General features: G+C 39.0%; 1 protein-coding gene across 1 annotated transcript in view; it reads left to right on the forward strand.

The window, feature by feature from the left end:
* Nucleotides 1–14,987, forward strand: part of LOC140737038 (guanine nucleotide-binding protein G(I)/G(S)/G(O) subunit gamma-12-like) — a 67,627-nt gene that overhangs the window by 40,016 nt on the left and 12,624 nt on the right. The window contains exons 2-3 of the mRNA XM_073063145.1: nucleotides 13,795–13,844; nucleotides 13,931–14,038. Coding sequence (XP_072919246.1) covers nucleotides 13,958–14,038 — 81 coding nt within the window. The 5' untranslated portion in view covers nucleotides 13,795–13,844; nucleotides 13,931–13,957. The remainder of the gene's footprint in view (nucleotides 1–13,794; nucleotides 13,845–13,930; nucleotides 14,039–14,987) is intronic.

The raw sequence follows: 14,987 nt of genomic DNA on the forward strand, positions 1-14,987 counted from the left end.
TCAACAACTTTTAATTTGGAGGACCTGTCTTGGGCCTAGCATGCTAATGCAATTACAAACAAAGCACAGCAGTGTCTCTACTTAGGAGTTTGTGAAGATTCGGCATTACATCTAAAACTTTGAACTTCTACAGACATGTAGTGGAGAGTATATTGACTGGCTGCATCATAGCCAGGTATGGAAATACCAATGCCCTTCAACAGAAAGTCCTACAAAAACGTAGTGGATACTACCCAGTCCATCATGGGTCAGGTCCTCCCACCATTGAGCACATCTACATGAAATGTCGTCACAGGAAAGCAGCACCTGTCATTAGGGACTCCCACCACCCAGGACATGCTTTCTTTTTGCTGCTGCTATCATGAAGAAGTGCTGGAGCCTCTGGACTCACACTACTAGGTTCAGGAACAGTTATTACCACTCACCATCAGGCTCTTGAACCAAAGAGGATAACTTAACTCAACTTCACTTGTCCCATCATTGAAATGTTCCTACAACCTATGGATTCAGTCTCAAGCACACTTCATCTCATGTTCTCAATATTTATTGCTTGTTTTTTTTCTTTGTATTTGCAGTTTGTTGTCTTTGGCACACTGGTTGAATGCCCAAGTTAGTTCGGTCTTTCATTGATTCTATTATGGTTATTCTATTATGTATTTATTGAGTTTGCCACAAGAAAATGAATTTCAGGGTTGTATATAGTGACATATATGTACTTTGGTAATAAACTTTGAACTGTAACTTTGAAATATTAAATGCACAAGTACTAACTGCATGTTCGACTCCAAATTACTGTTTATTGGGTGTTGATGGCAAATATTCAGATTGCAGTCCATCAGTGAGGCAGAACTTGTTCTTTAAAGCTCATTTGTGCTGTTGATCAAACAGAAGATAGTTTAATCTTTTCTCTGAGCCACCACTTGTTGTGCTGTTGTGTGATGCAAGCTTCATTAATGCTCATTCATAGATGTAGAATTTGATCATGTATCTAGGAGACAGGTTAATTTGTATAAAATGGGGAAAAAAATAGTTTTATTGTGACATGCTTTTTGTTTTAAAAGCTATCGTCACTATGAGGAAAATATACTTTTTTTGAATGGTGGTTGTGAACGAATGTTATCCTTTTCATTTTTTGTTTGATGAGTACACCCTGCAGAGAAAATTTTAGTATCATAGTTGAGTCTGTTGAAAGCAGCTTTAAAACAGCTCGGGACTATCAGAAAAAATCTGTTTAAAATTTTGAGGTAGTTCATGGTCAGTTCAAACAGAATTTGAATGGCAGGTTGACCTAAATGCAAACTATTTCACCACTGAACACATTTGCATGATCTTCCTCCTGTTATCTGCATTAATTCCATCATCTCCCGCAGCACTTCATTCCTCTTCCCAACTCTCTTTCCATCGATACAAGACTGAATAGAGAAATGGAGGAGAGAGCTCATTTATCACCTTGTTCAGATGGTCAATTGAATACCTCTCAGCAAGAGAGATAGAAAGTGAATGGAGCTGTAAAGTTGTGGGAGAGAAAAGCACTAAGCTTTTCAAATAATTGGGGCACATTGGGACCAGTACATTTTGACCCAATTAAGTGGCTGCTCCAATTAGCTGAATTTTTCTGTAAATAGTTAAAAGTTATAGAAAAGACAAACTACTGTTTAACTGAGTAGCAATTTATGTCTTTAAATAAAATACAGAATAAATTCAAATACTGCCAATACCTCTACAATACTATAAAACTGTGTATTAGTTACTAGTTATCGACAGAGGAATTCACTTAAGACCCTAAGATATAGGAGCAGAAATAGGCCATTCGGCCCATCAAGTCTGCTCAGCCATTCAATCATGGGCTGATCCAATTCTTCCATTTACTGTGTTCTTTTGACTGTATATGAAGAAAACCAACACAGACACCTCATGTGGCTAATGAACTACCTTTATGCAATCTTTTTAACAATTACATCTTCCAAATCTCCATTTTCATTGCAATATTCAAAATAATTATTGATACCCTTGTAATTCCTAACATTGAAGTAGTGAAATCATTTGATTTGCACTCCCAAGTGTTCCTGGCACCTCCAAGCCTGAATGCTTGAAACAGCGATGAGCAAAACAGTTCAGAATTGTCTTACTGCTTTTTTTCTCTCGTATTACCAGTGACAAAAATCACTGCTTTTTGAACACACTGATGCAATTTGAAAAACAGATTGCTCTAAGCGTGTGTAGTGTTTAACAGCCATGCAAGTGCATGCAACTGATGCTAGTCGGCAACAGTCTCCTTTCCCAGTTAAACCGCATGGTGCCCCAAATAAGTAGGAATCCCAGCTATTTTCTGTTTATTTTTTATTTTTTTAAGATTGTTGTCCCAAATAAATGGCTGCCCTGATTAACCAATGGCCCAATTAACCAGAATCCACTGTATTTCTCTGGTAGCTTGCTCATAATTAATGATGGTGGCAAATTTTGGCTTGATGTTGAAATAGTAATTGAATCGTGGTGAACTTTATTCATTTTATGTTTTGGTTGGTGTCCCTTAGGGCTGTGTACTAAACCTCTTCCTTTACTCTCTGTATACCCATGATTGTCACCACCCACAGCTCCAATCTGCTAATTAAATTTGCTGATTGCACTATACTGATTAACCTAATCTCAATTAATAATGAGGCAGCCTACAGAGAAGCCATCACCCTGACACAGTGGTGTCAAGAAAACAACCTCTTCCTCAATGTCACAAAAACAGAGGAGCTGGTTGTGGACTCAAAGAGGAATGGAGTCAGGCTAGCCCCTATTGATATCAGTGGATCTGGGGTTGAGAAGATGAACAGCTTTAAGTTCCTCGGCATAAACATCACTGAGGATCTCACGTGGTCTGTACATACCAGCTGTGTGGTGAAAAAAGTACAACAGCTCCTCTTTCACCTCAGACAGTTGAAGAAGTTTGGTATGGACCCCAAATCCTAAGAACTTTCTATAGGGGCACAATTGAGAGCTGCCTGACTGGCTGTATCACTGTGTGGTATGGAGTTATACTTCTCTGAATCGCAGGACTCTGCAGAGAGTGGTGCAGACAGCTCAGAGCTTCTGTAGATGTGAACCTCCCACTATTCAGGACATTTACAAAGACAGGTGTGTAAAAAGGTCCTAAAGGATCATTGGTGATCCAAGTCATCCAACCACAAACTGTTCCAGCTGCTACCATCCGGGAAACGGTACCACAACATAAAAGCCAGGACCAACAAGCTGCGGGGCAGCTTCTTCCATCAGGCTACCAGACTGCTTAATTCATGCTGACACAACTCTATTTTTGTTATATTGGCTATCCTGTTGTACAAACTATTATAAATTACTATACATTGCACATTTAGATGGAGACATAACTAAGATTTTTACTCATGTATATGAAGGATGTAAGAAATAAAGTCAATTCAATTCATGTTGGGTCCAGAGTTATTGCCCTTGAAGTTCATGAACTGTTGTCATCCTTCCAGTGATATCCAGAGATAGGAAAAGAACAGTCATATACTTCCAAGTCAAAACTGTGTAGCAGTAAAGTGACAGTGTACTTGTGCACTACAGGTAGTCCCCGAGTTACGAACGTCCGACTTACAGACAACTTGTACTTACGAACCGAGGAAGGAGAACGCTGTCCGCCATTTTAAGTCGGATCACAATGCCATCCGCCATTTTAAGTCGTTGCCATTGACACTGTTGAGTGTTTAACTTTGAATTTGGCTTAAAATTTCCTTAGTAAGATTCACCCTGACCCCGCTTCTCTCCCCTTCCCTCCCCCCCCCCAAGTACTGGTTGGCAGGTGGCGTAGTGAGATCAGCACCATGCTGGAGAATGGAGTTTCCCGAGTTTGATCCAGTGACTGGCCGCTCCCGTGCCGGGTTGATGTCAATCCAGTGACTCCCGTACCATCCGTGCCGGGTTGATGTCGAGCTCGCAACTCGACCTCGTTTAAAAAAAAACACTGCCACCTCCAGTTTAAATTCTCACGCGGAATATTGTGGATGATCAAATACTCAAACCCAGCACAGCCCCCACTTGTCCCATTTAGTCTTTCTCAATGCGGTGGAGCTTCGGACCCGGGGAATTCAGTGCGGTGGTCCTTAGGACCCAGCGGACCTCAGGAGCCAGCAGAGCTGGGGACCCACTGCCCACAGTGTTTTTGCTCCATTGACGGGAAGCGATCGCGATTGAAAATAAAGTGGAAATAATGAAGTGTTTGGAAAGAGGTGAAACACCATCGATCATTGGAAAAGCGTTAGGCTACAGTTGGTCAACGATCAGAACAATTTTAAAGGATAATGGATTAAGTGAGAATAATGGAGCATGTGAAAGGCGCTGCCCCGATGAAAGCTACAATCATTACTAAGCAACGCAGTGGTTTAATTATTGGAATACATACATTTCTTAAGTGTTTATATGCATAGAAAAGTAAAATATATACTAAGACAAAACGTTTGACTAACTGACGCTAAATAATACCGGATGTACTTGTTCTGACTTCCGTACAAATCCGACTTAAAGACAGATTCAGGAACGGAACTCGTATGTAACCCGGGGACTGCCTGTATTTGATCTTGCTGAGTTTATAAAGTAGCCTTGTTGAGTAACTGTAGTGCATTTTATGTCACTTCATGAATCTTTGCAGAATCATCTGTTGATTGCTAGCCAAGTAACTGGATCTTTGTTTAACAATTGATGACCGGAGCTCCCTTTCCCACACTCCCTTCAAGTGCATTGAGCCCCTGGAAAATTTATTATGTCACTGAATAAAGAGTTTTTAAGAAGTGAATAAAAAGTGTTGGAGTGTGCAATATTAATGAGTAATAGTTAATTGTGATAAATCTGTCAATCCAGCACCACCAGATTTCCAAGATGCCAGAGTTTTACAGTAATACGTTGAGCAGAATCATTAAGACTCATCGGTGGCTCAAACAAGCATTACTGTTTATTCCCATGGCTCCTTTAGCCATGGCTCGAAACAATGTTACCTTTTGAAGAACTGACGCTGTACTGAACAAAGTATTTATTACAGCATGCAAGTTTCTAAATGAGGTGGAGGAGAAGAAGCTGTTTGTTGTTCCAGAGTTACATATTACAAAGTATCAGTAAAGTACATAAAACCATAAATAGGACATACAGAGCATGTCTGAAAGAATAGAACAAAAGCACAGAAATTATGTTAAATTTTGGATATAATCTACGACGATACCACAATGTAATAATCCATTAAAGCCTCCATATTGTAAAGAGGAAATAAATATTGGAAGATGTGAGGAAGTTTTTCTAGATTGATACCAGGCTGAGAAGCTTGTTGTAACAGGTGATCCATTGGATGTTAAATCTATGCTGGGTTTCTGTCAAATAACCATTTGCCCTGATGTATCCCTGTAGTTCTGCAAGTGTATTTTCCTCAAATTCTTATCCAGTTTTCTTCTAGCTCTGTTCCTCCATGTTTATAAACAGTGATGTCCAGATCATTGATTCTTATTGTGTAAAAACAAAGCAAAGCTATTTCCCAAGACCCCACATATTTCAGAAGTAGTCTTTCAACGCAAATCGGAAAATTGATTCATTATTATCACATATACCTAAGCAGTGAAAAACTTTGCTTAGTATGCCATCCTTAAGTCATTTTATTGTGCCAGTACATGGAGGTAATATGAGAGAGAAGCAATAACAATGCAGAACGAAGTGTTACCTTTGCAGACAAAGTGCAGACATATAATATGTCTATTATAAGGTTATTATTAAGGTTAAGAATCTATTTCAACATACAAAGGGACCATCTAGTAGCAGAGTAGATGCTGTCCTTGATCCAAGTGGTATGTTCTTGATTTTTGGATCTTCTGCCTTGATGGATGAAGGTAGAAGACCAAATGTCTGTGTGGGTGAGGTCTTTGATTATGTTGGCTTTTTACTAATGCAGCAAAATGTAGACAGTTTATGGAGGGGAACCCTGGTTTTCTTGTTAAGATGTGTCCACAACTCTGCAGTTTTTTTGTGATCTCAGACAGAGCTATTGCCATACGAAGCCATGATGCATCTGGATAGGATGCTGAATTGTCATATGGTCCTATGGTCTTATTGGAAGCTTCCGATGTTTCTGTGCTTCTAAGGAAGGGAAAAGTCCCATGAATGGTCATTCGTTTCACATGATAATGACTGCCCCTGACATTTGTGAAATGGGACCTATGTTGTCGTCAGAAAAATATTTGTCTCTGTTCGGTGATTTTTAGATATAAAAACACTCATTAACCAATTGAAGGGTTATTCCTTTGGTTTCTACTGGTTAAAGTCAATCATTTCCTGTGGTGGGGACTGGAAGAACAATGGAGAGAATGCTAGTCTTTTCAGTGTCTCCTATGGAGGCTCAGTGATCAATTGTTTCTCCTTGAGGCTTGCTGTTGTGACAGTCATCTAGGTTGTAATTTCCTATGGTTGCCTTTTTTCTTTGCTGTTTTTGTGTATCACAATTTTGGCTTTAATGAGGTGGAATAATGTATTTTTCCCAAGGCCAAGATAGTCAAACCAACTGCAGAAATAGACTTCATTGCTATTATAATTTTAGTAGTAGTTATTGTGTTGCTTGTTTTGAGAACTAATCAAGGTAATGATACATTATTTGCTAACTGTGAAACTTGAAAACCACTGACTTTTAAAAATATATGTAATTGTTGTTAATTTAGTTGGAGAATTTTATTCTATTTTTGTTAAATGGATGGTTTGTGCTATCTTACAGAAGGGTTAGCTATTATCTATACAGTTTCTGTATTGCAGTATCTGTGGCATATGATTAATTCCTTGGAATAAGTGAGTCTTTAAACTAAATATGTCAGTGTCCAGAAAAAAAGTGGTTTACAAAGACAGATTACAGAGAGCAAAATCATCTCCCAATAGCTTATGTTGTAAGTAAGAGTAAAGGGTGAAATTTATTTTAAAGCTGCAGATGGTAGAAATGTAAAACAAAAACACCAAATGTTGGCAATACCCAGCAGACCAAGGTGTACCTGTGTCCAAACGCTTGAACTTTCAAGTGACACAGTATTTTCGTTACCTTTACAAGATATAGAAATAATAAAGCAAATTGCATTAAATTCCTTGAGAAAGTATTGAGTTGAAGGAGAAAAAAATACTGTATTTGTTCCTTCACGCATAGATTTATAAAGTTCCCCTAATGAGTCGCACTGCTCACTCTCCCCCCCCCCCCCCACCCCTTCCCTTCTGAATCACACTGCCTGACTCAGTGCCAGAGACCTAAACACTGGGACTTACTTCTGCTAGGTCATTACCCACCCCTCCCCCCCAACATTATCCAAAGTTGATAAGGGAGGGGGTTTGCCACAGGGGTACTCTGCACTGGCTGCTTAACCCTTTCTCCTTCCTGGCTGTCAGCCAGTCTCCTGTATCCTGCACCTTGGGTGTAACCACCTCTCTAGACGTCAAAGTTATCAGCCTCCGGAAAGATCAAGAGTTCATCCAGTTTCAGCTTCAACACCATAACGCAGAGTGTTAGAAGCTGCATCTGGATGTACTTATTGCAGATGAAGTTAGGGATACTGGAGAACTCTCTACCATCCCACATGTCGCAAGAGGAGTATTCAGCTATCCTGTCTGGCATTCTTACTGTTTTATGCAATATAAATAAACGAAGAATAAAAGATATATCTGCAGCTTTTTTGCCTTATCTCACTCCAACCTTTACTTGCTGAAACCTTGAAGAACTAAAGCCTCAAATAACCACTCTAACACTGTCCACTCCAACAATAGCCACTTTGCTTGTTTTTCCCCCTTCTTACCAGTCAATCCAGATCGCTAATTGGCTTCTGTTCAAATGTCAAATTGTCACAAATTGATGTATTATGTACTCAATAACTACATGACTACTTAAGACTCATTTGTTTGATGGCTTGCAAAAATATAAATTAGATTGAAGTTAATAACTAGATTTTAAGAAAATTCATTTCAAATTGTTTTTTTACTATCAATATAATTCTGATAATTTAAGTAATACACTGATTTTGCTTAGAAAAGAGAAAAAAAAATCCTTCTCATTCTGGACTATTGTTACTCCACCTCGTGGATGAGCCCACGAAAAGTCTAGACATTTGAATTGGTCGTGACATAAAGACATGTTCTGTCAAATCATTGCTGCATACTTGCTCTCTCTACTGCCAGGATACCAGTACTAAAATAGAATGGTCTGACACTAGTCAAGCCACCACATGTGATAGTCATATACAAGCTCAGATCTTTCAGCCAGTGCTAGTAACACCCTTTCATAGGACCCTTGATAGTAACAGTAACCTTTTGAAATATCATGGGCCAGGAACAATCAACAGTAACAATAACCCTTCAGCCATTTGATTCTTAAACCAACCAGGAAAACCCTAATCACCGCGTTGCAGTTCAGCAACAATATGACCACTTTGATCAGTTTAGAACATAGAACAATACAGCACAGTACAGGCCCTTAAGCCTATGATGTTGCGCCGAACTTTTAGCTTCTCCACGATCAATCTAATGCTTCTGTTCCACATAACCCTTTCGTTCATCCATGTGCCCATCTTAAATATCCCTAATGATATCTGCCTCAACCCCTGGTACAACATTCTACATACCCACCACTGTGGTTTCCTCTGATATTCCCGTATACTTTCCTCTGATCACCTTAAAATTATGCTCTCTTGTATGAGCCAGTTCCCTCCTGGGGAAAAAGTCTCCAGCCATCCACTCAATCTATGCCTCTTATCATCTGTACAACTCTATCATCACCACTTATCCTGCTTCTCCCCAAAGAGAAAAGCACTAACTCACTCAACCTAAACTCATAAAACATGCTGTCTGATCCAGGCACCATCTCTAAAGATTCAACATCTTTCCTATAAATGTAGTCTAACCTGGGTTTTATAGTGCTGCAACATTACCTCACGGCTCTTGAACAACTCAATCCCCTAAGGAAGGTCAACACACCATAGATCTTCTTAACAACCCTATCAACTTGTCCAGCAACTTTTCTGAGCTATATCAACGTGGACTCCAAAATCTCTCTTCTTCCACGCTACTAAGAATCCTGCCATTAACTCTATTCTGCCTTAAGATTCGACCTTCCAAAGTGAATCACTTCGCCCTCCTCTGGGTGGAACTCTAGCTACCACTTTTCAGCCCAGCTGTGCTTGTTACTGTCCCATTGTAACCTACGACAACCTTTGTTAGTGGACAAGATTACTCCACTAATCTTTGTCATCTGCAAACTTACTAACCCACACTTATGTTTCCTCATTCGTGATTGGTCAGTATGACCTTGTGGGAATCACTGAGTCGTGGCTGAAAAAGGGTCATAATTGGGAACTTAACATTAAAGGATATGCTTTATCGAAAGGGCAGTCAGGAAGGCATTAGCTGTGGTGTTAGTATGAAATGGAATTACATCTTTAGAAAGAGGTGACATAAGGTCAGAGAATGTTGAATCTTTGTGGGTGGAGTTAAGAAACTGCAAGGGTAAAAAAAAAACATTATGTGAATCATATATAGATCTCCAATAGTTGCCAAGATGTGGGTTTGAGATTGCAAAGGGAGCTGGAAAAGGCATGTAATAAGGATAATGACACAATTGTAATGAGAGACTTAAATAATGCAAAGGGATTGGGAAAATCAGGTTGGTGTCGGATCGCAAGAGAGGGAATTTGTTGAATGCCTATAAGATAGCTTTATAGAGCAGCTTGTGCGTGAGCCTACTTGGGGAAAGGCAATCTTAAATTGGGTATTGTGTAATACCGGACTTTATTAGGGAGCTTAATGTAGAGGAACCCTTAGGAGGCAGTGATCATAATATGACTGAATTCATAATGCAATTTGAGAGGGAGAAACATAACTCGCATGTATCAGTATCATAAGGGAAGCATGAGAGAGGAGCTTGCCCAGGTGGATTGCAGGAGGACACTGGCAGAGATGATGGCAGAGCAGAGATGGCTGAAGTTTCTGGGAATAGTTCACAAGGTGCTGGATAGATATGTTCCACAGAGCAAGAAGTTAGGATTTGCACTAAAATGGTCTTTTTTGTTGTAACTATACTCTTTCTTGTAAAAATGTGTAACATTTGGTTTGTGTGTGAATACTGCTTCTATGGCTTTGTGCCTGAAATGGATGGTGCCACGAGTCAGTTTTTCATTACACCTGTATATACATGTACCACTTGTGCACATTTCAGTTAGCAAATGGTATTGCTAATGGTAAGTGTTTATTGCTGTTTTGGTGCAACAGTTAAAAACCGTATCTATGCCAGCTGTGAATAAATTTAAATTCTGGTTGGAGAATGTTTTGAATCAATGCTGTGAAACAAATAGTTGACAAATGATACCAGTTCAAAAATCCGTGCACTCTGGATAGCATGAACAAGTGACAGAAAATGTTTGCTTGCTGTTGAAATATGAATGTACAGAATAGAAGGGGTATTATCAGAGCTTTAGCTCACTGGTAGTAAGTGCTAGAAATGGTGGGGATGTAAGAACCATTAGAATTTCCTGCATCATGTTCTTGAGTTATGTTAGTGGGGATCCAGGAGAGTCTCTGGAAATTTGAATTGTGGTAACAGACTTCACTCTTTTTGTATTTTACAATTAAATAACACTTGTTATGGAAGAAATTAAGTATTTCCTTTCTTACTTCAACCATCCTCATACAAGACATTGTTCTATTATATGGCTACTAAATACATATAAAGATTTAATTACCTGAGGTGCTGCTCGCATCCTGGAATTCTTTTGAGAGGATATGGTGTGTTAATCCTTTCTAATTTGTAAAAATACAAGCATTTTGACTCAAAATTGCTACAGATAATTTGAATCAGTTAATTATTTTGTAAATTTGAAATGTTATAGTATGTATTTTGATATACCATTAACTAACATAATTTTGCAATCACTCAAAGAGCAAATCTTTGTAAGGAAGTTTGGTTAAATGTTCAGATTTTTAAGATTTAACCAATGTATTACTTCAGTTTGTGTGTTCCAGGACTGTTTTTAAAAGAAGTTATGACAGTTCCTGGAATATCAGCACAGACTACTGCCAGTTGGATGTAATGTTTGAACTAAACTGGCTGTTTGTGAACACTGATGCTTGGGAAAGCTTGTCTATATGACTGCTAATCCGTTTTATTAACATAACAATTGCAGATCGTGAAACTAATTGCAGTCTTGTTGCAAAAATCTAATTTGATCTGAAATAAAATTGAAACGTATTTTACATTTTTCAGAGGCTTCAGCTGATTTTCCTTCAAAGCTGTTGAGGGTAAATATTTAGAACAGCAGTCAAACATAACAGAAAATAACCATAGTTATCATGCACTGTACTGTGAAATCTGTGTCCTTTAGAAAAGGGACCATCTTGGAAAACAGAGAAATCCAGTTGCTCTATATTTTTCGAAATCTATAGTCCTGGAAGATTACCGATATTCCTAACATCCTCAGTTTTTCAAAATGTGAAAAGCAGTCCCTCTTCAGTTATTTGTGCTATGTTCTCTGCTGTTACTTCATCAGCAGTACTCTAGTGATATTGTTGTTCTACAGGGATCCGTAATGGGACCTGCTTTTTGTTATTAATTGACTTGGGGTGAAAAATGTAGATGGTCGGGTTATTAAGTTTGCGGGTGACGCAAAAATTGGTGTATTCTGGGTAGTGTAGAACATTGCCAAAGGATACAGCAGGGTATAAATCGTTGCAGATATGGATAGAGAAGTGGCAGATAGAATTTAATCCAGGCAAGTGTGAGGCATTGCACTTTGGGAGACCAATGTAAAGGGAAGGGTAATGACAGGAACCTTAAAAGTATTGACATAAAGAGAGATCTGGGGGTCCAAGTACATAGATCCCTGAAAGTGGCTGCACAATGTGTTTTTGAAAACGCAAACACGAGGAAATCTGCAGATGCTGGAAATTCAAGCAACACACACTAAATGCTGGTGCAACGCAGCAGGCCAGGCAGCATCTATAGGAAGAAGCACAGTCGACATTTTGTGTGTGTTGCACAATGTGTTTGGTGGTTTAAAATAAAAAAGATGTAATGCATGTTTGCCTTATTTGTCAAGGCATTTATTTCAATAGTCAAGAAGTTGATCTTGCAGCTTTATAAAACCCAAGTTGGGCCACTTCTGGAGTATTCCATTCAATTTTGGTAGTCCCATTATAGTAAAACTGTGGGGATTTGGAATGGGTACAGAAGAGATTAAGTAGGATGCTGCCTGGATTAGAGGACGTGCTATAAGGAAAAGTTGGACAAACTTCTAGGAGAAGTAGGACAAACTGCACTGGAGAGACGAGACTACAGATGCTGTAATCTGGAGAAACAAACAATTTGCTGCAGAAACTTAATGGGCCATTTCATATCCGTGGGAGTAAAGGAATTGTCAATGTTTCCGGTTGAAACTCTGCATCAGTACTGAGAATAGAAAGGTGAAATGGCCAGCATAGAGAGAATGGGAATGGTGGGAAAGAATTTTGGTGGACTGTGGAGAGGTGTAAGATGACAGGCAGGTAGGTGGTGCAGGTAAGGAAGTTAGCAGTGGTGAGTTATTTTTAATTTCTGCAGTCTTTCTAATGAAGGCACTTCTACAGTGCTGTGCGATGGAGAGTTCTTGCATTTGGACCCAGTGAGGAAGGCGGGATGATTTTCAAGATGGGTGTTTGGGCTTGGGAGGAAACCGGTAGCTAGAGTTTACAATGTAACTGCTGCTTTTGTCCTCCAGGATAATGAGGAACACCTTTGGGAAATGTCACTGTAGCTTTTATATTTAACTGTTATTCATTTTGTAGGTGGTCCATTTTAGCCACAATATGCTTAGTGGTGGAGAGAATGAATGTTACGAGTGGTAGGCAGGATGCTGGTCAAAGAAATGTTGAGTTGCTTGGCTGTGTTGAACCTGCCATCATCTAGACAAGTGAAGAATATTGCATCATATTCCAGTTATGCCTTGGATTTGCAGAGAAGGCTCTGGGGAGTCAGGAGATGAGTCATTTTTCTTATAATGTCCAGGCTCCAATCTGTCTTTATGTGGCTGATCTATTTAAGCTTCTGATGAACGTCAATGATAACTCCAAGAATAGCTTAACCATACCTGATCCCATGTCAATACTTAGTCCTCAAATAACATTGCTGGAAAAATCTGGATTATTTGGGCATTATTACCATGCTTTTCACTGAAGCTTGCTGCGTGCAAATTGCATGCCATATTCCCTACAGGAAAACAGAAGCTACCCTTCAAAAGTATTTTATTGGCTTAAAGAGTTTGAGAAATCTTGAGATAGTGAAAGGCTGTTCTGTAAACACATCTCATTTTTTTCAGTTTTGATAACGTTATGCGGACAATATTTAACAGCAAAGTATGTTGTGTCAATTTTTTAAGACTTATTTCTCAAATGTCTATAATTTTAAACAGGAAAATCTAAAGATGAAATTGTTATTGGAGTTCTTCACATCCAGAATTGCATGAATGTATTGACATTATTAACTTCATTTTAACAACGCTAATTAGTTTGGTGTAATATTTGTGAGCTTAAGGGCCTGTTCCTGTGCTGTACTGCTCTATGTTAAGAGACAGTAATATTAATTTCACTGTTTTATACATTTGATCAATAGAACTTTATTCATGGGATTTCTTACCACTTGTATTTAGTGATCTAAAAACCAATGCAATACACCTATACCAAAAAACAAAATTTGTAGTTGGGAATAATGTTGCTTTAATTTTGATCCTCTATATTCACTGATACTGAATTTGTTTAATTTTGCAGGATTTCATTTCAACGCCACTAAAAATCAGCAATTTCTTTGAAGAGTCAAAGTAGGTATATAATTTTAAAGTGACGTAAAAGTCCATTATATTTCTAGTTTTGTACATTTGCACTATTGTGCCTCCTTTTCGTGCAGGTATCAACTTTGAAAGTATTAGCAAGAATGGCTAGCACAAACAACATAGCACAAGCAGCAAGGACAGTTCAGCAGCTTAAAAAAGAGTCGAATATTGAAAGGATAAAGGTAAGGAATTTGATCTTTTATTGGAACAGATCAAAATTTTATGACCATTTCTGAAAATACATCTGCTTTAAGTTTAGTAATTTTCAAACAATTGAAACATGGTAATGAATTACTGCAAGTTAGATGTTTGAGCAGACATCCAAAAATCTTTGTTTACATTTGATGGTGCCATTCCCGGTAGTTCAAGCAATCTAGCTTGTCATTCCACCGAACACTGGAGGGTAGCATCAACAAGAGATGACAGCCCCCAACAGAGCACGGACTCTGCGCTATACTGCCTCCAGTGTCTCCTCTCCTTGAATGCAGTAGCAGAAAAGCCCACGGCTTGGGGCCTAGTCCTTGCTACAACTGAGGCCACGCAGCTCTCCACTATCTGTCACACAAACAAGGGAAACGAGCCTGCAGCAGCTTACATTATCAATGTCCAACAGGTTGTTGTGATTGCAAGTGAAATGTCCAAGACAGTCAATGTTACACTGCATGCTGCCTTCATGCATCAATTCTGACGCCTTTCTGTATTAGGTAACAAAACGGTCCACACCAAGACCATTTCCTCCGCCAGCAAGCAGCTCGCTGATAGGGTAAACTTGCAGTACCAAAATTCTTAAAGTACAGCATTGTCTTGCGATTATATAAAAAAAAGTATTTAAAAAAAGACAGAAACAGCTTTGGTTGGCCCCTGAGAAGCCACTGTGTCCAAACTCAATGCCATCTTACCAGATAAGATCCAGTGTGGCCAACCTCTCCAGCTTGACACTTCACATGCCAGTGAGGGTAAGAATAGGATTTTTTAGAAGATATGTGGCTGAAGAATTAATGCAGGGGGCAGGATCTCAGATTTCTGGATCATTAGGATCACTTTTGGGGAAGGTATGACCTGTACATAAAGGACAGGCTACACCTGAATCCAAGGGGGACCAAAATCTTTCTGGGCACATATGCTAGAGTT

Source organism: Hemitrygon akajei, chromosome 12 (genome assembly GCF_048418815.1).
Source record: "Hemitrygon akajei chromosome 12, sHemAka1.3, whole genome shotgun sequence".
Lineage (NCBI taxonomy): Eukaryota > Metazoa > Chordata > Chondrichthyes > Myliobatiformes > Dasyatidae > Hemitrygon > Hemitrygon akajei.